At 50.3% G+C, this 24,688-nt stretch overlaps 1 protein-coding gene across 1 annotated transcript in view; it reads left to right on the top strand.

Moving 5' to 3' along the window:
• Positions 1–15,264: 15,264 nt before the first annotated feature.
• Positions 15,265–24,688, top strand: part of olfm2a (olfactomedin 2a) — a 420,885-nt gene continuing 411,461 nt past the window's right edge. Inside the window, exon 1 of the mRNA XM_070867015.1 lies at positions 15,265–15,677. Within this exon, the coding sequence (XP_070723116.1) occupies positions 15,612–15,677 (66 nt within the window). The 5' untranslated portion in view covers positions 15,265–15,611. The remainder of the gene's footprint in view (positions 15,678–24,688) is intronic.

Genomic DNA, 24,688 nt, shown 5'->3' with positions numbered 1-24,688 from the left:
CCCCTCTGACAGTGCGGTGCTCCCTCAGTACTGCCCCTCTGACAATGCGGTGCTCCCTCAGTACTGCCCCTCCGACAGTGCGGCACTCCCTCAGTACTGTCCCTCCGACAGTGCAGCACTCCCCTTAGCATTGCCCCTCCGACAGTGCGGAGCTCCCTCAGTACTGCCCCTCCGACAGTGCGGCGCTCCCTCAGCACTGCCCCTCTGACAGTGCGTCGCTCGCTCAGTACTGCACTGGGAGTGTCAGCCTGCATTTATGTGCTCAAGTCCCTGGAGTGGGACTTGAACCTATAACCTTCTGACTCAGAGGCAAGTGTGCTGCCCACTGAGACAATAATGTGTAGACACAGACCCTCTCAACTCTAACCTCAACTTGATTACATCCTCCTCTCCCCCTCTTAGTCCTCTCATTGATTACTTTCAAAATTCAACTTATTTTTTTTTAAAAAGGAATCAAATTAGAATGAGGAAAGACACCACCTTTTCTTTCTTTATACTTATTTATGTCTGTCTCTCTCTCCCTGTGGTCGATGTTAGAGTCTGTATCGCGCGAGTGTAAGCCATGAGCAATGGCTGACACTAATAGATGAAGAAGACTTTCGGGGAGTATTTACTGTTTGAAAACCTTCCAATATCCATGTTATAAAAATACATCTTTACAAAATATATCGTGCTGCGTATAAAAAAACCCAGAAAGTTGCCACCTTAGGGCGACCTGCCATTTTGGGTGTCCTTCGCTGTAGAGTTGCTGCTGTTCTTGTCTCAAAGCCTCGGAATGCAACTCGGGGCAGCAACGTTCATTTTAATGAAGGTCACAATTTTACTGCAGACTGGGAGATGATCCAGAGATGCTAAACCCTGAGGGGAAGGTTACTGGTCGTCGAACTCTCTTAAATCTGAACAAATCCGAATGAGAGTCCGCACGTGAGCGCTTGTCTTTACTGCCTGTGATGTGCGGTTATTATTGTGGGCACTGCAGGGGCTAGAAATTCGTCTGTTTAGCGCCACCATTAGCACCAGGGAGGGTGCGCTAAACCCGTCCCGCCCAAGCGCCGCACTGTCAGTGCCTGCCGCCAACTTCGGCAAAGGTTTGAAAGTTTGCGCTGCGCTCGCTAGCCCCGCCCACTGGGTGATATCACCGAGTGCGCAATCCCCCCCCCCCCGCGTTTGCAAAATTCGCTCTCTTGCTTGCCACAGCGCCCGGCGCTGAGACCGTCCGGGGGAAGCAGTCGATCCCAGGGCGATATCGTCCGCAGTGCACGGCCAGGGCTGATATTTCAGTTTGTCAACTTTGGTTTATTTGCTGCTGTCCTGGGCAAGGGCGGGTGACGTTTATTGTAGTTTTCACAAGGATTTTTTTTTTCCAGATTCAGGCGCTAAGATGCCGGCATCCTCGCGGCAAAATATTGAGTCGGCCTTCTGCGCTATCACTCCGTTAGCACCTGGAGAGGAGTGTGGAACACTTCCCTTAGCGCTCCACCCTCCTCTTGGGGCAATACAGCTGAATATCCCACTTTGAGGCGGTAGACATCACCCGGCGCTAAAGGTAGCGGCCCACACAGTCACCACCTCAAAGCGGGCGGTAACAAATTTCCAGCCCCATGTCTTTGATAATATTCTTTATCCTACAGGCATACAACATTTAGCGCCAAATTATATTAAAGTGTTTTTGTACATAGTACCTATTCCACTGAGTTCCCTATCTCACTGAGTTCCCTATCTCACGGTGTTCCCTATCTCATCGAGTTCCCTATCTCACCGAATTCCCTATCTCACCAAGTTCCCTATCTCACCGAGTTCCCAACTCACCGAGTTCCCTATCTCACTGAGTTCCCTATCTCACAGTGTTCCCTATCTCACCGAGTTCCCTATCTCCACCGAGTTCCCTATCTCACCGAGTTCCCTATCTCACCGAGTTCCCTATCTCACGGTGTTCCCTATCTCACCGAGTTCCCTATCTCACCGAGTTCCCTATCTCACCGAATTCCCTATCTCACCGAGTTCCCTATCTCACTGAGTTCCCTATCTCACTGAGTTCCCTATCTCACCGAGTTCCTTATCTCACCGAATTCCCTATCTCCACCGAGTTCCCTATCTCACCGAGTTCCCTATCTCACGGTGTTCCCTATCTCACCGAGTTTCCTATCTCACCGAGTTCCCTATCTCACCGAATTCCCTATCTCACCGAGTTCCCTATCTCACTGAGTTCCCTATCTCACTGAGTTCCCTATCTCACCGAGTTCCTTATCTCACCGAATTCCCTATCTCACCGAGTTCCCTATCTCACCGAGTTCCCTATCTCACCGAGTTCCCTATCTCCATCGAGTTCCCTATCTCCACCGAGTTTCTGTGGAAATGGTGCAGATGAAGGCTAAATGCCACATGCCCCAAGTAGCCAATCACGCACATCCTTTTTAAATGTTTTATTCATTCACGGGATGTGGGCGTCGCTGGCAAGGCCGGCATTTATTGCCCATCCCTACTTGCCCCTTGAGAAGGTGGTGGTGAGCCGCCTTCTTGAACCGCTGCAGCCCGTGTGGTGAAGGTGCTCCCCCAGTGCTGTTAGGGAGGGAGTTCCAGGATTGTGACCCAGCGACGATGGAGGAACGGCCGATATATTTCCAAGTCGAGGGATGGTGTGTGTGATTTGGAGGGGAACGTGGAGGGGGTGGTGTTCCCATGCGCCTGCTGCCCTTGTCCTTCTAGGGGGTAGAGGTCGCGGGTTTGGGAGGTGCTGCCGAAGAAGCCTTGGCGAGTTGCTGCAGTGCATCTTTTTTTTTAAATTTCAAAATATATACTTTATTCATATAAAAATTTGCACAATACATTGGAAAGCAGTTCAGTACATTGGGATGCAGTCAGCAATTCCGTACAATACATTTGGATGCTGACGGCAGTTCTGTTCAAAACATTTGCTTGCTTTACATTTCGAGGTACGATTCAGTACAATCCAGGATACATTGTAATACAGTCATCAAATTACGTCACATGTGGCACTATACGGTACACGGAACGGGTGAGGGTACAGTTACATTTCTTTACAACATACATTACTAAACAGTTGCAGAACTTGCATTATACATGGCACTGCATTGGTGTTTTCAGATCATGGTGCTCTATGTATACAAAAGTTTACAAGTACAGCCCGAGGGGAGTTTTATACTGATTGCAGTGTATCTTTTTTTTAATTTCAAAATATACTTTATTCATATAAAAATTTGTACAGTACATTCAAAAGCAGTTTAGCTGCGGTCAGCAATCCCAGACACTGCATTTGGATGCTGACGGCAGTTCCGTTCGATACATTTCCTTGCTTTTTATTTCAAGTACAATTCGGTACAATACGGGATACATTGTAGTACATTCGACAAATGACATTACATGTGTCACTATACAGTACACGGAATGGGTGACGGTACATTTACATTTTTCCTTTCCAACGTGCATTACGAAACAGACCTTGCATTGTACATGGCACAACATAGGTGTTTACAGATCATGGTGCTCCATGTACACAAAAAAAAGAAGTTACAAGTACGGCCCGAGGGGGGTTTGTACAGATTCCTGCCCCCTGGGTTTACCGTGACAGAAGGGCTTTAAACTGTGGCCCTTCCCCACCGTGCCTTTGCGGCGACTGCACCAATTTTCAGTGCGTCCCTCAGCACGTAATCCTGGATCTTGGATTGCGCCAGTCTGCAACACGCAGACGTGGACACCTCCTTGCTCTGGAAAACCAGCAAGTTTCGGCAAGACCAAAGAGCGTCTTTGACCGAGTTGATGGCCCTCCAGCAGCAGGTGATGTCTGTCTCGGTGTGTGTCCCTGGGAACAGCCCATAGAGCACAGAGTCCTGTGTTACGGAGCTGCTCGGGATGAACCTCGACAGCAACCACTGACTGCAGTGTATATTATATTGCAGTGCATCTTGTAGACGGTGCATATTGCAACCACGGTGCGCCGGTGGTGGAGGGAGTGAATGTTGAAGGTGATGGATTGGGGTGCCGATCCTGATAAAGTAATACTGGCCAATACCTTCTCGTGTTTCGATGTTGCGTAACACAAGACCGCCCAATTGGTAAAAGGGAAGACAGTGCGAGAAATAGTGTTATTCTCATCAGAAATTGATAGATTGTGACTAAATTTCCTCTTTAAGTTTAGCGTTGTAAATTTCCTTATTATTATGCTAATTCGTGCTGTCAACATTACGCAGCCCTCCCCCATCGTAGACTCATGCTTGTGTTATTGAATTAAAACTGCGGCAATTAAATCCGATAATCAGCCATGAAGTGCTATGCAGGGAAGACAAGTATGTTTTGATTTCCCTTTTGTTTAACGGCACACTTGCCAGAGGTTTGAAGATCAGGAATTAGAAAACCGATCTGTTTTCCTGACTGGTGCAGAATTCCAGATCCAAGTGGCACAGAGTACAGATAACAGAAACTACAGGAATTCAGGCAGAACAAACTCCCGGGGAGGTGGAACCTGTGCAGACCTGATAATTAGACCTGGTTTTATTACATTGTACAAAACGGTCGCATGGTGGTTATGCTACTGGACTCGTAATCCAGAGGCCCGGCAGAGCAGGCTCGGGGGGGGGCCAAATGGCCTACCGCTGCTCCGATTTCTTATGTTCTATTATGATCTGAGGATTGTGAGTTTAAATCCCACCAGGGTAGCTCGGGGAATTTAAATTCAGTTAAATAAATACATCTGGAATTAAAAAGCCAGTGTCAGTAATGGTGAGCATGAAACTACCAGATTGGCGTTAAAAATAAACCCATCTGGTTCGTTAATGTCCCTTCAGGGAAGGCAATCTGCCGCCCTTACCCGGTCTGGCCGATATGTGACTCCAGACCCACAGCAATGTGGTTGACTCTTAACTGCTCCTCTGAAATGGCCCAGCGAGACACTCAGTTGTATAAGGCGGCTCACCACCATCTTCTTGAGGGCGATTAGGGGATGGGCAATAAATGCCGGCCTTGCCAGGGACGCCCACACGCCGAGAATGACTAAAACAAAATGGCTAATATGCCTCCTCTGTTATCGCTTGTGGCAAGTTAGTTATACACCATTTTATAATGACGGGCGTTGCATGATGTAATGAAAGGAAAAATGGACTGATGCATTCATATAGCACCTTTTATGACCTTAGCACGTTCCAAAGCGCTTTACAGCCAGTGAGGTTCTTCTGAAGTTCAGTCACTGTTGAAATGTAGGAAATGCTGTAATGAACACTGTATGACGCTGCTGCTCAGATTGGTATGTTAGCTATCGTTTCAGTTGCTGTTTAATTCTTATGATATATGAGTTAATCAGATTCGAGTGTGACACAGACTATTTGAAAGGTTACATACCAGTGGATCCCCTGAGTCATTACAGGTACCCTTGAGTAGTTTGGAGAGAACGGTCCCTGTCTGACGGGATTGGACAGGTTAGATGCAGGAAGAATGTTCCCGATGTTGGGGAAGTCCAGAACCAGGGGTCACAGTCGAAGGATAAGGGGTAATAAATTTAGGACCGAGATGAAGAGAAACTTCTTCACTCAGAGAATTGTGAACCTGTGGAATTCTCGACCACAGAAAGTTGTTGAGGCCAGTTCGTTAGATATATTCAAAAGGGAGTTAGATATGGCCCTTACGGCTAAAGGGATCAGGGGGTATGGAGAGAAAGCAGGAATGGGGTACTGAGGGAATGATCAGCCATGATCATATTGAATGGCGGTGCAGGCTCGAAGGGCCGAATGGCCTACTCCTGCACCTATTTTCTTTGTTTCTGTCTCTGCGAATTGCTGCTTTTCATGCTCTGTCTCTCTGTTTCTGTTTCTCTTTCTGGGGACAGTTTGTGACTTTGGGTGGTTGGTGTAAAACGGGTGATGCCCATTCAGTCCGTTTTTCCACATCTCTCCCGATTTTAATTTCCCCCAAAGTCAGACTTTTCCCCTCTGTCTTTCTTTTGTGCTTCCCTTCCCGTGTCTTTTTATTCTCTCTCTCTCTCTGCCTTTTCTTTCCTGTCAAGTGGGAGATGGTGGTTGGGATGCCGGGGAGGGAGTCACTAACGTGCAGGTTGCATTTTGGGGAGGGGGATGGGGGTTACAGAGAAAACACGACCCTCAGCAACTCCATATTCATCCCCTCCCCAATCCTCCTGCTTCCCACCCCTCACTCCTTCCCTAACCCTTCACGTTCTCATTACCCATTCCCCTTCCGAGCATGCCCTCACTCCCATTAACACCCCGACCTCCTCGCCTTTAAATGACCTGCTCAACCCCTTTGACCTCGTCACTGGTCTGTTGTCACTCATCTCACTTTGGACCCTTTCTCCACTCCCAGGTCATCATAGGCGGTCCCTCGAACGAGGGTGACTTGCTCCCACGAGTTCACAGATGTTTCAATGAAGGACCCGCTGTTCCAGGTCCTGAACTCCAGTTGAGGGGGTGGAAGATGCCTGTGGGTGGATTTTTTTAATGTGGGGTGACCGTTGCACATCAGCCACCACACGGGCTTGACAGAGCTAGGTCTTGGTCCAGTGGCAAGGGTTAACCAGGATGACTGGAGACCAGCTCTGCTGCACGGACCCAGTGTGCTCACATATATCGCACAGTGTGGGCTGGGCCCGTGCTGCCCCTGGGGCCCTCATAATGGGCACACTCCCAGCTATTGAGAAGACAGACACCCCCTCAACACTAACTTTAACTTGGTGACTTCCTCCCCTCCCCCTCTTATACCCCTCCATGGCTTACTTCAAATTCAACTTGTTTTTTAAAAAAAGAAATCACATCAGAATGAGGAAAGAAACCATCTTTGTACCGACTGATATCTGTCTCACGCTGCGATAATGACCAGATAATCTGTTTTTGTTATGTTGATTGAGGGAGAAAGATTGGCCCCAGGACACCGGGGGAATAACTCCGGTTAGGGTGAGATGAAGAGGGATGGGGCTCGTGAGGAGCATAAACTCCAGCGCGGATCCATTGGGCTGGATGGCCTGTTTCTGTGCTGTAAATACTCTGTAGTCCCATATAAGTACTACTGCAAATCGACACTCCCTGAGGTCAATTGGAGGCTAAACACTGTAGCTGAGTGAACAAGATAGTTCCGTTTTGAACCGTTGCTGTGCTTTTAAATATAATTTGTAAACAGATTAGGTGCCAGTGTGACACAACCTGGTGTGACGGATATGTTAGTCTCAGAAATTACAGGCGAAAGATGTTTTCAGAAAAAATCTGTTCATGAGATGTGGGTGTCGCTGCCAAGGCTAGTTTTAGTGCCCATCCTTGATTGCCCTTGAGAAATAGACATATTACAGAAAAAGGGATAATTGAAAGGGCAGGCTCAATATACGGGCAGTCCGACCCTTGCCTGAAGTAAATTACTATTCTTCATTTATTCTGATTTTCGTCTCGGTCCCGTATCTGATAATCTTAAAGCTCCTCAGTCCTGCAATGGAGGTGGACATATCTTTTCCTGACCCACAAGGATGTATTTTTGTTCCCTATTTCCAAAAAGAATTGAAGTTCTTCCCTTGAGGGAATAGCGCTGGTGGGGGGGTTCAGTTACGTGGAGAGACTGGAGAAGCTGGCATTGTTCTCCCCGGAGCAGAGAAGGTTAAGTGGACGTTTAATAGAGGCGTTCAAAATCATGGGGAGTTTTGATTGAGTACACCTTTCACGATCTCAGGACGTCTCAAAGCACTGTACAGACTTTTTTTTAAATTTCAAAATATACTTTATTCATATAAAAATTTGTACAGTACATTCAAAAGCAGTTCAGTACATCTAGCTGCGGTCAGCAATCCCAGACACTACATCTGGGTGCTGACGGCAGTTCCGTTCGATACATTTCCTAGCTTTTCAGTTCAAGTACAATTCAGTACAATACGGGATACATTGTAGTACATTCATCTCAAAGCACTGTACAGACAATGAAGTACTTTTGGAGTGCAGTCACTGTTGTAATGTGGCAGCCAATTTGCGCACAGCAAGCTCCCACACACAGCAATGTGATAATGACCGGATAATCTGTTTTGTGATGTTGATTGAAGGATAAATATTGGACCCAGGACACCGGGAAGAACTCCCATGCTCTTCTTCAAAATAGTGCCATGGGATCTTTTACATCCACCTGAGAGAGCAGACGGGGCCTCGGTTTAATGTCTCATCTGAAAGACGGCACCTCCGACAGTGCGGCTCTCCCTCAGTACTGCCCCTCCGACAGTGCGGCGCTCCCTCAGTACTGCCCCTCCGACAGTGCGGCGCTCCCTCAGCACTGCCTCTCCGACAGAGCAGCCTCCCTCAGTGCTACCCCTCCAACAGTGCGGCACTCTCTCAGTACTGCCCCTCCGACAGAGCAGCCCTCCCTCAGTGCTACCGCTCTGATACTGCGACGCTCCCTCAGTACTGCCCCTCCGACAGTGCAGCGCTCCCTCAGTACTGCCCCTCCGACAGTGCAGCGCTCCCTCAGTTATGCCCCTCCGACAGAGCAGCCCTCCCTCAGTGCTACCCCTCTGACAGTGCGGCACTCCCTCAGTACTGCCCCTCCGACAGTGCGGCACTCCCTCAGTACTGCCCCTCCGACAGTGCGGCGCTCCCTCAGTACTGCCCCTCCGACAGTGCGGCACTCCCTCAGTACTGCCCCTCCGACAGTACGGCCCTCCCTCAGTACTGCCCCTCCGACAATGCGGCGCTCCCTCAGTACTGTCCCTCCGACAGTGCGGCGCTCCCTCAGCACTGCCCCTCCGACAGTGCGGCGCTCCCTCAGTACTGCCCCTCCGACAGTGCAGCGCTCCCTCAGTTATGCCCCTCCGACAGAGCAGCCCTCCCTCAGTGCTACCCCTCTGACAGTGCGGCACTCCCTCAGTACTGCCCCTCCGACAGTGCGGCACTCCCTCAGTACTGCCCCTCCGACAGTGCGGCGCTCCCTCAGTACTGCCCCTCCGACAGTGCGGCACTCCCTCAGTTATGCCCCTCCGACAGAGCAGCCCTCCCTCAGTGCTACCCCTCTGACAGTGCGGCACTCCCTCAGCACTGCCCCTCCGACAGTGCGGCGCTCCCTCAGTACTGCCCCTCCGACAGTGCAGCGCTCCCTCAGTTATGCCTCTCCAACAGAGCAGCCCTCCCTCAGTGCTACCCCTCTGACAGTGCGGCACTCCCTCAGTACTGCCCCTCCGACAGTGCGGCACTCCCTCAGTACTGCCCCTCCGACAGTGCGGCGCTCCCTCAGTACTGCCCCTCCGACAGTGCAGCGCTCCCTCAGTTATGCCCCTCCGACAGAGCAGCCCTCCCTCAGTGCTACCCCTCTGACAGTGCGGCACTCCCTCAGTACTGCCCCTCCGACAGTGCGGCACTCCCTCAGTACTGCCCCTCCGACAGTGCGGCGCTCCCTCAGTACTGCCCCTCCGACAGTGCGGCACTCCCTCAGTACTGCCCCTCCGACAGTACGGCCCTCCCTCAGTACTGCCCCTCCGACAATGCGGCGCTCCCTCAGTACTGTCCCTCCGACAGTGCGGCGCTCCCTCAGCACTGCCCCTCCGACAGTGCGGCGCTCCCTCAGTACTGCCCCTCCGACAGTGCAGCGGAGCGTCAGCCTAGATTTATGGGCTAAAGTTCATGAAACATAAAGCAGAGGAGATTACATGGAGAGACTGGAGAAGCTGGGATTGTTCTCCCCGGAGCAGAGAAGTTTAAGGGGAGGTTTAATAGAGGCATTCAAAATCATGCGGGGTTTTGATAGGGTACAACACCTTTCACGATCTCAGGACGTCCCAAAGCACTGTACAGCCAATGAAGTACTTTTGAATTGTAAGTACTGTTGTAATGTGGGAAACGCGGCAGCCAATTTGCGCACAGCAAGCTCCCACAAACAGCAATGTGATAATGACCAGAGACCAAGGGCAGTGCTGAGGGAGCGCCGCACTGTCGGAGGGGTGGTACTGAGGGAGTGCCGCACTGTCGGAGGGGCAGTACTGAGGGAGCGCCGCACTGTCGGAGGGGTGGTACTGAGGGAGTGCCGCACTGTCGGAGGGGCAGTACTGAGGGAGCGCCGCACTGTCGGAGGGGCAGTACTGAGGGAGCACCGCACTATTGGAGGGACAGTACTGAGGGAGTGCCGCACTGTCGGAGGGGCAGTCATCATCATCATAGGCAGTCCCTCGGAGTCAAGGAAGACTTGCTTCCACTCCTGAAGTTAGCTCTCAGGTGGCTGAACAGTCCAAAATGAGAGCCACAGTCCCTGTCACAGGTGGGACAGACAGTGGTTGAGGGAAAGGGAGGGTGGGACAGGTTTGCCGCACCCTCCTTCCGCTGCCTGCGCTTGGTTTCTGCATGCTCTCGGCGATGAAACTCGAGGTGCTCAGCGCCCTCCCGGATGCATTTCCTCCACTTAGGGCGGTCTTTGGCCAGGGACTCCCAGGTGTCGGTGGGGATGTTGCACTTTATCAGGGAGGCTTTGAGGGTGTCCCTGTAACGTTTCCTCTGCCACCTTTGGCTCGTTTGTTGTGAAGGGGCTCCGTGTAGAGCGCTTGCTTTGGGAGTCTCGTGTCGGGACATGCTGAAAATGTGGCCCGCCCAGCGGAGCTGATCGAGTGTAGTCAGTCGAAGGTGCCGTCTTTCAGATGAGACGTTAAACCGAGGCCCCGTCTGCCCTCCCAGGTTGAACATAAATGATCCCACGGCACTATTTTGAAGAAGACGCAGGGGAGTTCTCCCCGGTGTCCTGGGGCCAATATTTATCTCTCAAGCAACATAACAAAAACAGATTATCTGGTCATTATCATTGGTCATTTCTGCGTGTGGGAGCTTGCTGTGCGCACTCCACAGTGACTACACTCCAAAAAAGTACTTCATTGGCTGTAAAGCGCTTTGCGACGTCCGGTGGTCGTGAAAGGCGCTATATAAACGCAAGTCTTTCTTTCTTTCAACGGAAAAGGCTGGAAATATTAGTTTGCCGTCTTGCGAGCGGGCAGGAGGAAATTAACGAGCGTTCCCAACTCCTGATGGCGATCCATTGATCTCTGCGGGAAAGTGCACGTGCCTGGCCTTGAGAGAAGGCAGGACTGGGCGTTGGGATTTCGAACCGTTCCTTGCCCCACCCGTCCCGTTCCACACACAGTTGCCACTTGCCAACCCTCCAGAATTGCCCTGGAATCTCCAGGAATTAAAAATTAATCCCCAAGACACTGTCAGCAGCAACATCCGGGAGAAAAGTCACAGGGACAATAAAAGTAAAAAAATTAGAATTAAAAAAAAATATCTTTGAACCCTTTGTTTATTAGTTATCGAACCTTGGTTACCCCAGACTTGGAGCACTGTGCACATTTCTGGTCTCCATATTATAAAAAAAGATTTCTAGGCACTGGAGACAGTGCAAGAAAGATTTACAAGGAAGACACCAGAACTGGAATGTTCGACCCATCAGGAAAGGATTGAACAGGCTGGGTCTCTTTTCTCTAGAGAGGAGAGGGCTGAGGGGTGACCTAATAGAGGTCTTTAAACTGATGAAAGGTTTTGACAGAGTGGATACAGAGAGAATGTTCCCACTTGTGGGGAAGAGCATAACTAGAGGCCATCAATATAAGATCGTCGCCCGGAAACCCAATGGGGAATTCAGGAGAAACTTCTTTACCCAGAGAGGGGTGAGAATGTGGAACTCGCTGCCACAGGGAGGGGTTGAGGCGAATAGTATCGATGTATTTAAGGGGAGGCTGGATAAACACATGGGGGAGAAAGGAATAGAAGGATGTGCTGATGGGGTGAGATGAAGAGGGGTTGACGGAGGCTTGTGTGAAGCTTAAACACCGGCACAGAGTCGTTGGGCCAAATGGCCTGTTTCGGTAATGCAGTCTTGATGTAACTCGATGTTATAGAAATATTTGAGGCGGTGAAAAAGGCGGTTTGACTGACAGCCAAGGATCACCCAATCGGGTAATGAAGAGTCTGTTCGCTTTCCGATTGGCCGCGGTGACGGGGTGGGGGGGCAGAGGCGGGGCTCCGCGAGGAAGGACGTGTTGGGCGGCCAATGGCGGGAGTGTGGGGGCGGGGAGGGGGCAGTTAGTCATGTGATGACACCTCCAGGAATACATCGAGCCGGAGTTGGCAACCCATGTTCCACAGTGCTAGCTCTCGCCATGGAGGCTGATAGATGAAAGATGGTTGCACGCGGTGAGGTAGCAGATGGTGTGTGGCCTGCTGGGGGAGCAAAGACTAAACGTCAGCAGAAGAGAGGAGACTTAGTTACTTCTTTATTTCTATTGTTGTTGAAAAGTTTCGAAGGATAAAGACTTAATTTTTTTGAGAACCCACCACTATTTTAAAGAAAGACTTGCATTTATATAGCGTCTTTCACGACCACCGGATGTCCCAAAGCGCTTTACAGCCAATGAAGTACTTTTGGAGTGTAGTCACTGTTGTATTGTGGGAAACGCAGCAGCCAATTTGCGCACAGCAAGATCCCACACACAGCAATGTGATAATGACCAGATAATCTGTTTTTGTTACGTTGATTGAGGGATCAATATTGGCCCCAGGACACCGGGGATAACTCCCCTGCTCTTCTTCGAAATAGAGCCCTGGGATCTTTTATGTCCACCTGAGAGAGCAGATGGGGCCTCGGTTTAATGTCTCATCTGAAAGATGGTACCTCGACAGTGCAGTGCTCCCTCAGTACTGCCCTTCCAACAGTGCAGCGCTCCCTCAGTACTGCCCCTCCGACAGTGCAGCACTCCCTCAGTACTGCCTCTCTGACAGTGCGGCGCACCCTCAGTACTGCCCCTCCGACAGTGCAGCACTCCCTCAGTACTGCCTCTCTGACAGTGCGGCGCTCCCTCAGTACTGCCCCTCTGACAGTGCAGCACTCCCTCAGTACTGCCCGTCCCACAGTGCGGCACTCCCTCAGCACTGCGCCTCCGACAGTGCAGCACTCCCTCAGCATTGCCCCTCCAATAGTGCAGCGCTCCCTCAGTACTGCACCTCCGACAGTGCAGCGCTCCTTCAGCACTGCCCCTCCAATAGTGCAGCACTCCCTCAGTACTGCCCCTCCGACAGTGTGGTGCTCCCTCAGCACTGCGCCTCTGACAGAGCAGCACTCCCTCAGTACTACTCCTCTGACAGTGCAGCACTCCCTCAGCACTGCCCCTCCGACAGTGCAGCACTCCCTCAGTACTGCTCCTCTGACAGTGCAGCATTCTCTCAGAACTGCCCCTCTGACAGTGCGGCACTCCCTCAGTACTGCCCCTCTGACAGTGCGGCACTCCCTCAGTACTGCCCCTCCGACAGTGCAGCACTCCCTCAGTACTGCCTCTCTGACAGTGCGGCGCTCCCTCAGTACTGCCCCTCTGACAGTGCAGCACTCCCTCAGTACTGCCCGTCCCACAGTGCGGCACTCCCTCAGCACTGCGCCTCCGACAGTGCAGCACTCCCTCAGCATTGCCCCTCCAACAGTGCAGTGCTCCCTCAGTACTGCACCTCCGACAGTGCAGCGCTCCCTCAGCACTGCCCCTTCAATAGTGCAGCACTCCCTCAGTACTGCCCCTCCGACAGTGTGGTGCTCCCTCAGCACTGCGCCTCTGACAGAGCAGCACTCCCTCAGTACTACTCCTCTGACAGTGCAGCACTCCCTCAGCATTGCCCCTCTGACAGTGCAGCACTCCCTCAGTACTGCCCCTCCGACAGTGCGGCACTCCCTCAGTACTGCCCCTCCGACAGTGCAGCACTCCCTCAGTATTGCCCCTCTGACAGTGCAGCACTCCCTCAGTACTGCCCCTCTGACAGTGCAGCACTCCCTCAGTACTGCCCCTCCGACAGTGCGGCACTCCCTCAGTACTGCCCCTCCGACAGTGCAGCACTCCCTCAGTATTGCCCCTCTGACAGTGCAGCACTCCCTCAGTACTGCCCCTCTGACAGTGCGGCGCTCCCACAGTACTGCCCCTCCGTCAGTGCAGCGCTCCCTCAGTACTGCACTGGGAGTGTCAGCCTAGATTTATGTGCTCAAGTCTCTGGAGTGGGACTTGAACCCACAACCTTCTGACTCAAAAAGAAATTGAGGCGGAGGGCGGGGTAAAATGGCAGTATCATCGAGGATGGAACATATCAGAGGAGGTGGATTAAGTGGGAGGAGGGGAGATACAACATGAAATGTGGGGAGCTCCAGGGATAACAGAGAATGGGAGCTGAGAGGTATCGTGCCCGGTATAACTCCGACACACAACCCAAAATCTGTCTGGGGCAGGCTCTGCCTCAATCTCACCCCCACCTCCCATATTGGCACTGCTGATAGCTCCAACATATTAAACAATTCAGATCTTCAGCCTGCTTGAAGTAAGGCACAATGATTTAAATTACACTGATGTCCCCTCAACATTGCTTATTTCTGTGCGTATCTGTATGCATGTATGTGTATACGCGTCTTGTGTGTGCACTTGTACACATCTGAGTGGGTGTGTCTGTGTATGCACAGTGTCTGTGTGTGTGTCTCTGTGTCTGTGTGTGTGTGAGTCTGTGTGTGTTTATCTGTGTGTATGTGTCGGTTTGTCTGTGTCTATCTATGTGTGTGTCTGTCTGTGTATGTATGTCAGCGTGTGTGTTTGTCTGTGTGTCTATGTGTATGTCTGTGTCTCTGTGTGTATTTGTGTCTGTGTGTATGTGTCTGTGTGTATCTGTGTGTGTGTGTCTGTCTGTGTGTCTGTGTTTGTGTGTGTTTGTGACTGTGTGTGTGTATGTGGGTGTCTGTGTGTGTGTGTCTATCTGCGTGTGTGTGTGTGTATGTGTGTGTCTATCTGTGTGTGTGTGTGTGTGTGTGTGTCTATCTGTCTGTGTCTATCTGTGTGTGTGTGTGTCTGTCTGTGACTATCTGTCTGTGTCTATCTGTGTGTGTGTGTGTCTGTCTGTGACTATCTGTCTGTGACTATCTGTCTGTGTCTATCTGTGTGTGTGTGTGTGTCTGTCTGTGACTATCTGTCTGTGTCTATCTGTCTGTGTATATCTGTCTGTCTATCTGTGTGTGTGTGTGTCTGTCTGTGACTATCTGTCTGTGTCTATCTGTGTGTGTGTGTGTCTGTCTGTGACTATCTGTCTGTGACTATCTGTCTGTGTCTATCTGTGTGTGTGTGCCCATCTGTCTGTGTGTATTTTAATTTGTATCCCAGGGCTCTCACCTTAACATATTTGCTAGATTGCTGAGCGGCACAGTATATTTGAAGAATTAAACTGAATCATTGGCCCCTGCTCTCTGTCTCTCTCTTTCTCCTTCCCTCTCTCTCTCTCTGTGTGCCAGGCTCTTCGCCTGCTGGAAGCTCGGTGTTATAGCTGCAGCATCCTCTTCCCGGCAGCTCGGTGCAAATATAAATATAGAGACCCATTTCCTCCTTGTTTCGGTGCTGTTTTATTTTCCAACCATCAGGCACTTTCTCCCTCCAACACCCCCAGCCCTCGCTTTCTCGAACAATGGGGTTATGACTGGACCTTGCCTCGTTGATCAAATGCTGTTTGTGGTGAGCAGTACGGCATCCTGCAGGGACAAGTGGCTCTAAATGCTGGATCAGATCTCCCTCTCAAAACAAAATACCATACCCTGAGATCAGAAGTGAAGCGGTTGACTGTCGATCTCACCCTCCCTGTCGCCTTATGCAGAGAATGTCTCTCTCGATTGCCTTCTCCCTGGTCCTGCTACTCGCTCCTAACCCTTGTCAGGTATGTGCATTCTATTGCTTCTGTTAATTTACGATCGCAGCTGAATAAGGTAGTTATAGGTTTCACTGAGGCTGTCCCTGGCTTGGGATGCACAGGACGGTGATACTGAGCGTGCTCGGAGTCTGTCGGACAAAAGACCCTTGTGCAAATCTCTCTGCAGATATGCCTTTGCAGTTAATACCTTGCCAGGGGTGCTTTGAGTGGACAAGAACTGTTTTTTAAAGCTTGTCGTTGCTTATTTTATCAGTCGGAGGGCAAATGCTTTATTTCCCATAAACTCCAGGCGGTATGATCTTTCCAGCGATTGTTCAGTGTACAGACAGAGCTACACACGGTCCTAGAGCCACCTGCTCGCCAACACGCCAAGGCTCACCCCTCTGAATTATCCTCTGCACTTTGATGCACGCTCTCAATCCATCCCAGAACTGCACATGTGGAAATACACGGGAACGCAGGGGAGATTCACCAGGATGTTGCCTGGACTGGAGAGTTTTAGCTACGAGAAGAGATCGGATAGGCTGGGGTTGTTTTCTTTGGAACAGAGGAGGCCAAGGGAGGCATAATTGAGGTGTATAAAATTATGAAGGACCTAGACAGAGTGGATAGGACGGACCTATTTCCCTGAGCAGAGGGGTCAACAACCAGGGGGCATCGATTTAAAGTAATTGGTGGGAGGTTTAGAGGGGATTTGAACTTTCTTCACCCAGAGGGTGGTGGGGGTCTGGAACTCACTGCCTGAAAGGGTGGTAGAGGCAGAAACCCTCACCACATTTAAAAAGTACTTGGATGTGCACTTGAAGTGCCGTAACCTACAGGGCTACGGACTCAGAGCTGGAAAGTGGGATTAGGCTGGGTGTCTCTTTGTCGGCCGGCACGGACACGATGGGCCGAATGGCCTCCTTTCGTGCTGTAAATTTCTAAGAATTGCTGATTCTTCTGGTCTAAAGTATATTGTGTGTGGTGCCTGTTGTACTTTGGAGAGACTCTTAGGTAATTCTCTGAAGTTTTATCTCTGTGTACAACATATGTGCACTGTCCTTGTGCACAAGTCATCTTGGCCCTTCAACTGAGGGGTGGGGGGAAACAGGTTATTTTGATGATTGGCTCCCTCTTCATATAGTGTAAATGTTTTTGCACTTTTGGCCTCTGAGCCAGAAGGTTGTGGGTTCAAGTCCCACTCTGGGGACGTGAGTACATAAGTCTAGGCTAACACTCCAGTGCAGTGCTGAGGGAGTGCCGCATTGTTGGAGGGGCAGTACTGAGGGAGTGCCGCATTGTTGGAGGGGCAGTACTGAGGGAGCTCCGCACTGTCGGAGGGGCGGTACTGAGGGAGTGCCGCACTGTCGGAGGGGCAGTACTGAGGGAGTGCCGCATTGTTGGAGGGGCAGTACTGAGGGAGCGCCGCACTGTCGGAGGTGCAGTACTGAGGGAGCGCCGCACTGTCGGAGGGGCAGTACTGAGGGAGCGCCGCACTGTCGGAGGGGCAGTACTGAGCGAGCACCGCACTGTCGGAGGGGCAGTACTGAGGGAGCGCCGCACTGTCGGAGGGGCAGTACTGAGGGAGCGCCGCACTGTCGGAGGGGCAGTACTGAGCGAGCGCCGCACTGTCGGAGGGGCAGTACTGAGCGAGCGCCGCACTGTCGGAGGGGCAGTACTGAGGGAGCGCCGCACTGTCGGAGGGGCAGTACTGAGGGAGCGCCGCACTGTCGGAGGGACAGTACTGAGGGAGCGCCGCACTGTTGGAGGGGCAGTACTGAGGGAGCGCCGCACTATCTGAGGTGCCGTCTTGTGGATGAGACGTTAAACCAAGGCCCCGTCTGCTCTCAGGTGGATATAGAAGAGTCCATGGCACTATTTCGAAGAAGAGCAGGGGAGTTATTCCCGGTATCCTGGCTAATAAACATAAAACAGATTAGCTGGTCATTATTGCTGTGTGTGGGAGCTTGCTGTGTGCAAATTGGCTGCCTTGTTTCCTGCATTACAACAGTGACTACACTTCAAAAAGTACTTCATTGGCTGTAAAGCGCTTTGGGATGTCCGGTGGTTGTGAAAGGCGCTATAGAAATGCAAGTCTTTCTTTCTGACAAAGACTTTCTGAATATTCAAAGAAAGCCACGAGGAAGAGGCCTCACAGAGGTACGATGATTAGTAAGTGGTTCAGAAAAGGTGAATCCCAACATAATTCAAACAAAACAGTGAGTCGGCTGAGGGACCCCAGCTTCGAACCAGTGAAAGACACATTTAGGAAGTTCTATACACGTAGGAAGAGTTGGATTCTTACTTTGTCTCAGGACGTCTCAGAGCACTTTATATCTATTGAGGTACTTTTTGCAATGTAGTAACTGTTCTAATGTAGGAAAGGCCCCAGCCAATTTACGCACCGCAAGCTCCCGCAGTCAGCAACGTGTTATTCCCTGGTGTCCTGGGGCTAACACTTATCCCTCAACCAACATAGCAAAAACAGATTATCTGGTCATTTATCACATTACTGTGTGTGGGAGCTTGCTGTGTGCAAATTGCCTGCCGCGTTTCCCACATTACAACAGTGACTACACTTCAAAAAGTACTTCATTGGCTGTAAAGCGCTTTGGGACGTCCTGAGGTTGTGAAAGGCGCTATATAAATGCAAGTCTTTCTTTTTTGAAGGAGGGTCGTAAAGGAGGAGAGAGTGCTGGAGAGGCAGAGACCCGGCAGATTTAGCAGCAGGGGAAGCTCCATATGGTCCGTCTGATGATGATAATGACCAGATAATCTGCTTCAGTGCTGTTTCTGGAGGCACACCGGGGAGAGCTCCCCTGCTCTTTTTCGGAGTGTAATCTTACCTGAGAGGGCAGACGGGGGCCTCGGTTTAACGTCTCCTCCGAATGGCGGCACCTCCGACAGTGCGGCGCGCCCTCAGCACTGCCCCTCTGACAGTGCAGCGCTCCCTCAGCACTGCCCCTCCGACAGTGCGGTGCTCCCTCAGTACTGCCCCTCCGACAGTGTGGCGCTCCCTCAGTACTGCCCCTCCGACAGTGCAGCGCTCCTCAGCACTGCCCCTCCGACAGTGTGGTGCTCCCTCAGCACTGCCCCTCCGACAGGGCAGTGCTCCCTCAGCACTGCCCCTCCGACAGGGCAGTGCTCCCTCAGCACTGCCCCTCCGACAGTGCGGCGCTCCCTCAGTACTGCACTGGGAGTGTCAGCCTGGATTTTTGTGCTTAGGGCTCTGGAGTGGGACTTGAACCCACAAACTTCATGACCATGGGGGTGAGTGTGCTGCCCACTGAGCCACAGCTGACTCCCAGGGGCTTGGCAATGACAATAAGGAATCTGACGGGTGATTTTGACTGATGGACCAATGGATCAGTGCCCAGAAGAAGCGGCTAAGTGAACTATTTGGCAATAATTCAGGCAGCTTTCATTATCTTCGATTGCAGTGTGAATTCTCCCAGCCAGCCAACACTGCAGCTCTGAAGCAAAGTTCTCAGAAGAGGAACTGGGCATGCTCAGAGAGTCTGCGATACCATGCCAACGTACACAAGCTGCCACTTCCCTTCGTTGACCTCCGTTGAGTAACCTTGAAGATCTAGGCCCGAGGAATTAGTATTAGGGAGAAGATTTGCTGACAGGGAATCTCCTTGGCTCCGATCAAAGTATTGTAATCCAATAACTCCCTGCTGTAGCTCAAGGCGCCTCGGTACAGCAACAGTCAGAGGTGGCGTCTTTCAGCTAAGGCGATTAACCGAGATGGCCCTCTCAGTTGTATGTAAAAGATTTCAATCAGAGCAGGGGAGTTCTCCCTGGAGTCCTGGCCGGCAACCAACATCACTGAAACAGATGATCTGGGCATTACCTCGTTGCTGTCTGTGGGAGCTTGCTGTGCGCAAATTGGCTGCCACGTTTCCCACATTGCAACAGTGACTACACTCCAAATGTACTTCATTGGCTGCAAAGTGCTTTGGGACATCCTCAGGTCGTGAAAGGCGCTGTATAAGTGAAACTTTTTCATTCTTTTCTAACTCTGTTTAGCAATCTATCAGAGCACTCATTTCATCTAAAGGGCAGAATTCATTAAATGTGTTAGACAAGGATTGGGATGATGAGTATAACCAGTTATTGGTTATGTTTGTTCTTCCTTCTCAATGCCTGCAATGCTGAGCTTTTAACCTGCTGTCATAACAAACTGAAAATAGATTGCTAATTTTTGTTTTAGCCAAAAGCCAGATACATGTTTTATGCAGGTTATTTGTACATAAGAACATAAGAAATAGGAGCAGGAGTCGCCCTATTGGCCCCTCGAGCCTGCTCCGCCATTCAATAAGATCATGGCTGATCTTCGACCTCAACTCCACTTTCCCGCCCGATCCCCATATCCCTGGATTTCCTTAATCTCCTAAAACATTTATCAATCCCAGCCTTAAATATACTCAAAGACTGAGCCCCCACAGCCCTCTGGGGCAGAGAATTCCAAAGATTCACCACCCTCTGAGTGAAGAAATTCCTCCTCATCTCAGTCCTAAATGGCCGACCCCTTATCCTGAGACTGTGACCCCTGGTTCTAGACTCCCCAGCCCGGGGGAAACATCCTCCCTGCATCTACCCTGTCAAGCCCTGTAAGAATTTTGTATGTTTCAATGAGATCACCTCTCATTCTTCTAAACTCTGGAGAATATAGGCGTAGTCTACTCAATCTCTCCTCATAGGATAATCCCCCCATCCCAGGAATCAGTTTATATTAATAGAAAGAAAGACCTACATTTATATAGTGCCTTTCACGACCACTGCAGCGCTTTACAGCCAATGAAGTACTTTTGGAGTGTAGTCACTGTTGTAATGTGGGAAACACGGCAGCCAATTTGCGCACAGCAAGCTCCCACACACAGCAATGTGATAATGACCAGATAATCTGTTTTTGTCAAGTTTATTGATGGAAGTTATGCTAAACCTGTATCGTACTTTGGTTAGACCACACTTGGAGCACTGTGTACAGTTCTGGTCGCCATATTATTAAAAGGATATGGAGGCACTGGAGAGGGTGCAGAGAAGATTTACAAGGATGATACCAGAAATGCGAGGGTATACATATCAGGAAAGGATGAACAGGCTGGGTCTCTTTTCTCCTGAAAAGAGAAGGCTGAGGTGTGACCTAATAGAGGTCTTTAAAATGATGAAAGGTTTTGACAGATTGGATACAGAGAGAATGTTCCCACTTGTGGGGAAGAGCATAACTAGAGGCCATCAATATAAGATCGTCGCCCAGAAATCCAATGGGGAATTCAGGAGAAACTTCTTTACCCAGAGAGGGGTGAGAATGTGGAACTCGCTGCCACAGGGAGGGGTTGAGGCGAATAGTATCGATGCTTTTAAGGGGAGGCTGGACAAGCGCATGGGGGAGAAGGGAATAGAGGGTTACGCTGATAGATTTAGATGAGGAAAGACGGGAGGAGGCTCGAGTGGAGCATATATTATGTTTCTATATTCAAAAAGGAGTTATATGAAGTCCTTACTACTAGGGGGATCAAGGGGTATGGCTAGAAAGCAGGAATGGGGTACTGAAGTTACATGTTCAGCCATGAACTCATTGAATGGCGGTGCAGGCTAGAAGGGCCGAATGGCCTACTCCTGCACCTATTTTCTATGTTTCTATGTTTCTATAAACGCCGGCACGGACTGGTTGGGCCGAATGGCCTGTTTCTGTGCCGTATATCCCGTGTAATCCTGTGTAATGATCCAGAGACCTGAGTCCAAATCCCATCACGGCAGCTGGGGAACTTAAATTCAGTGAATTAAATAAAATCTGGAACAAAAAGCTAGTATCAGTAGTGCAGACCATGAAACTACCAGATTGTCGTAAAAACCCAACTGGTTCACTAATGTCCTTTAGGGAAGGAAATCTGCCGCCCTTACCCAGTCTGGCCGATATGTGACTCCAGACCCACAGCACTGTGGTTGACTCTTAACTGCCCCTCTGAAATGGCCCAGCGAGACACTCGATTGTATCAAACTGTTCCGACAAAATCAACACGCGGACTGCTGTGGTTTAAGAAGGCGGCTCACCACCACCTTCTCAAGAGCAACTAGGGATGGGCAATAAATGCCGGCCTTGCCAGCGACGCCCATGAATAAAACAAATCTCCCACAAGCAGCCGATTTAGTGGGAATTGGTCGCAGACTCCTGCTCTTGCTTTATGAAGTGGAGTGGGCCTTTGCCAATTCAGACTTCGATCAAGCCTAATTAAGTGACTAATTTAAGAGTGTCACTGACAGAGTCCTGAATACTTGCCGCTAACTGGCACTCATGATCATTAGTGTGGCTAGCAACTTGGCTGTGTGTGGAACGTCTAGTTTGGTGGGAGAAAATAGCTAAAAGCATCGGGAGCCCTGAACTGTTCTGGCCTCCATACTATATAAAGGATATAGAGGCACTGGAGAGGGTATGGAAAAGTCTTACGAGGCTGATAGCAGAACTGAGAGGTTGCACCGGTGGAAAAATTAAATGGGTTGGAGTTCTTCTCTCTATAAACGAGAAGGCCGAGGGGTGACCTGACAGAGGTCAGGCTTGACTATTCCGACGCACTCCTGGCTGGCCTCCCACATTCTACCCTACGTAAACTTGAGTAAAAACTCGGCTGTCCCATGTCCTAACTCGCACCAAGTCCCGCTCACCCATCACCCCCTGTGCTCGCTGCCCCATGTCCAAACTTGCACCAAGTCCCGCTCACCCATCATCCCTGTGCTCGCTGCCCCATGTCCTAACTCGCACCAAGTCCCACTCACCCATCACCCCCTGTGCTCGCTGCCCCGTGTCCTAACTCGCACCAAGTCCCGCTCACCCATCACCCCCTGTGCTCGCTGCCCCGTGTCCTAACTCGATCGCCGCTCCTTTTATGGCCCCGACCTGCTGCTGGTGCTCTCACGCAGGTCGGGGCCAGTTTGGTACAAAGATGTTAAGCTCGCTCTGACCTGTACTTGATGTTGTGCTTTGAAAGTTATCCAGCAGCCATTCTGTGAGGAGAGATCGTGGCAGGTTGGAGTCATTGCCAAACTGCAGTGGCACTCATAGAAACATAGAAACATAGAAAATAGGTGCAGGAGAAGGCCATTCGGCCCTTCGAGCCAGCACCACCATTCAATAAGATCATGGCTGATCATTCCCTCAGTCCCCTTTCCTGCTTTCTCTCCATACCCCTTGATCCCTTTAGCCGTAAGGGCCATATCTAACTCCCTCTTGAATATATCCAATGAACTGGCATCAACAACTCTCTGCGGCAGGGAATTCCACAGGTTAACAACTCTCTGAGTGAAGAAGTTTCTCCTCATCTCAGTCCTAAATGGCCTACCCCTTATCCTAAGACTATGTCGCCTGGTTCTGGACTTCCCCAACATCGGGAACATTCTTCCCGCATCTAACCTGTCCAGTCCCGTCAGAATTTTATATGTTTCTATGAGATCCCCTCTCATCCTTCTAAACTCCAGTGAATAAAGACCCAATTGATCTAGTCTCTCCTCATATGTCAGTCCAGCCATCCCTGGAATCAGTCTGGTGAACCTTCGCTGCACTCCCTCAATAGCAAGAACGTCCTTCCTCAGATTAGGAGACCAAAACTGAACACAATATTCCAGGTGAGGCCTCACTCAGGCCCTATACAATTGCAGTAAGACCTCCCTGCTCCTATACTCAAATCCCCTAGCTATGAAGGCCAACATACCATTTGCCTTCTTCACCGCCTGCTGTACCTGCATGCCAACTTTCAGTGACTGATGAACCATGACACCCAGGTCTCGTTGCACCTCCCCTTTTCCTAATCTGCCACCATTCAGATAATATTCTGCCTTCGTGTTTTTGCCACCAAAGTGGATAACCTCACATTTATCCACATTATACTGCATCTGCCATGCATTTGCCCACTCACCTAACCTGTCCAAGTCACCTGCAGCCTCTTAGCATCCTCCTCACAGCTCACACCGCCACCCAGTTTCGTGTCATCTGCAAACGTGGAGATATTACATGCAATTCCTTCATCTAAATCGTTAATGTATATTATAAAGAGCTGGCGTCCCAGCACTGAGCCCTGCGGCACTCTATTAGTTACTGCCTGCCATTCTGAAAAGGACTCATTTAGCCCGACTCGCTGCTTCCTGTCTGCCAACCAGTTCTCTATCCACGTCAGTACATTACCCCCAATACCATGCGCTTTGATCTTGCACACCAATCTCTTGTGCGGGACCTTGTCAAAAGCCTTTTGAAAGTCCAAATACACCACATCCACTGGTTCTCCCTTGTCCACTCTGCTAGTTACATCCTCAAAAAATTCCAGAAGATTCGTCAAGCCTGATTTCCCTTTCATAAATCCATGCTGACTTGGACCGATCCTGTCACTGCTTTCCAAATGCGCTGCTATTTCATCCTTAATGATTGATTGCAATATTTTCCCCACTACCAATGTCAGGCTAACCGATCTATAATTACCCGTTTTCTCTCTCCCTCCTTTTTGAAAAAGTGGTGTTACATTAGCTACCCTCCAATCCATAGGAACTGCTCTCCAATGCATCCACGATTTCTAGGGCCACTTCCTTAAGTACTCTGGGATGCAGACTATCAGGCCCCAGGGATTTATCGGCCTTCAATCCCATCAATTTTCCTAACATAATTTCCCGCCTAATAAGGATATCCTTCAGTTCCTCCTTCTCACTAGGCCCACTGTCCCCTAGTACATTTGGAAGGTTATTTGTGTCTTCCTTCGTGAAGACAGAACCGAAGTATTTGTTCAACTGGTCTGCCATTTCTTTGTTCCCCATTATAAATTCACCTGAATCCAACTGCAAGGGACCTACGTTTGTCTTCACTAATCTGTTTCTCTTCACATATTTATAGAAGCTTTTGCAGTCAGTTTTTATGTTCCCTGCAAGCTTCCTCTCATACTCTATTTTCCCCCTCTTAATTAAACCCTTAGTCCTCCTCTGTTGAATTCTAAATTTCTCCCAGTCCTCAGGTTTGTTCCTTTTTCTGGCCAATTTATATGCCTCTTCCT

This window comes from Pristiophorus japonicus, chromosome 24, assembly GCF_044704955.1.
Source record: "Pristiophorus japonicus isolate sPriJap1 chromosome 24, sPriJap1.hap1, whole genome shotgun sequence".
In the NCBI taxonomy this organism is placed as follows: domain Eukaryota; kingdom Metazoa; phylum Chordata; class Chondrichthyes; family Pristiophoridae; genus Pristiophorus; species Pristiophorus japonicus.
Note: the sequence above shows the minus strand (reverse complement) of the source record. Positions and strands in the feature narration are given on the sequence as shown.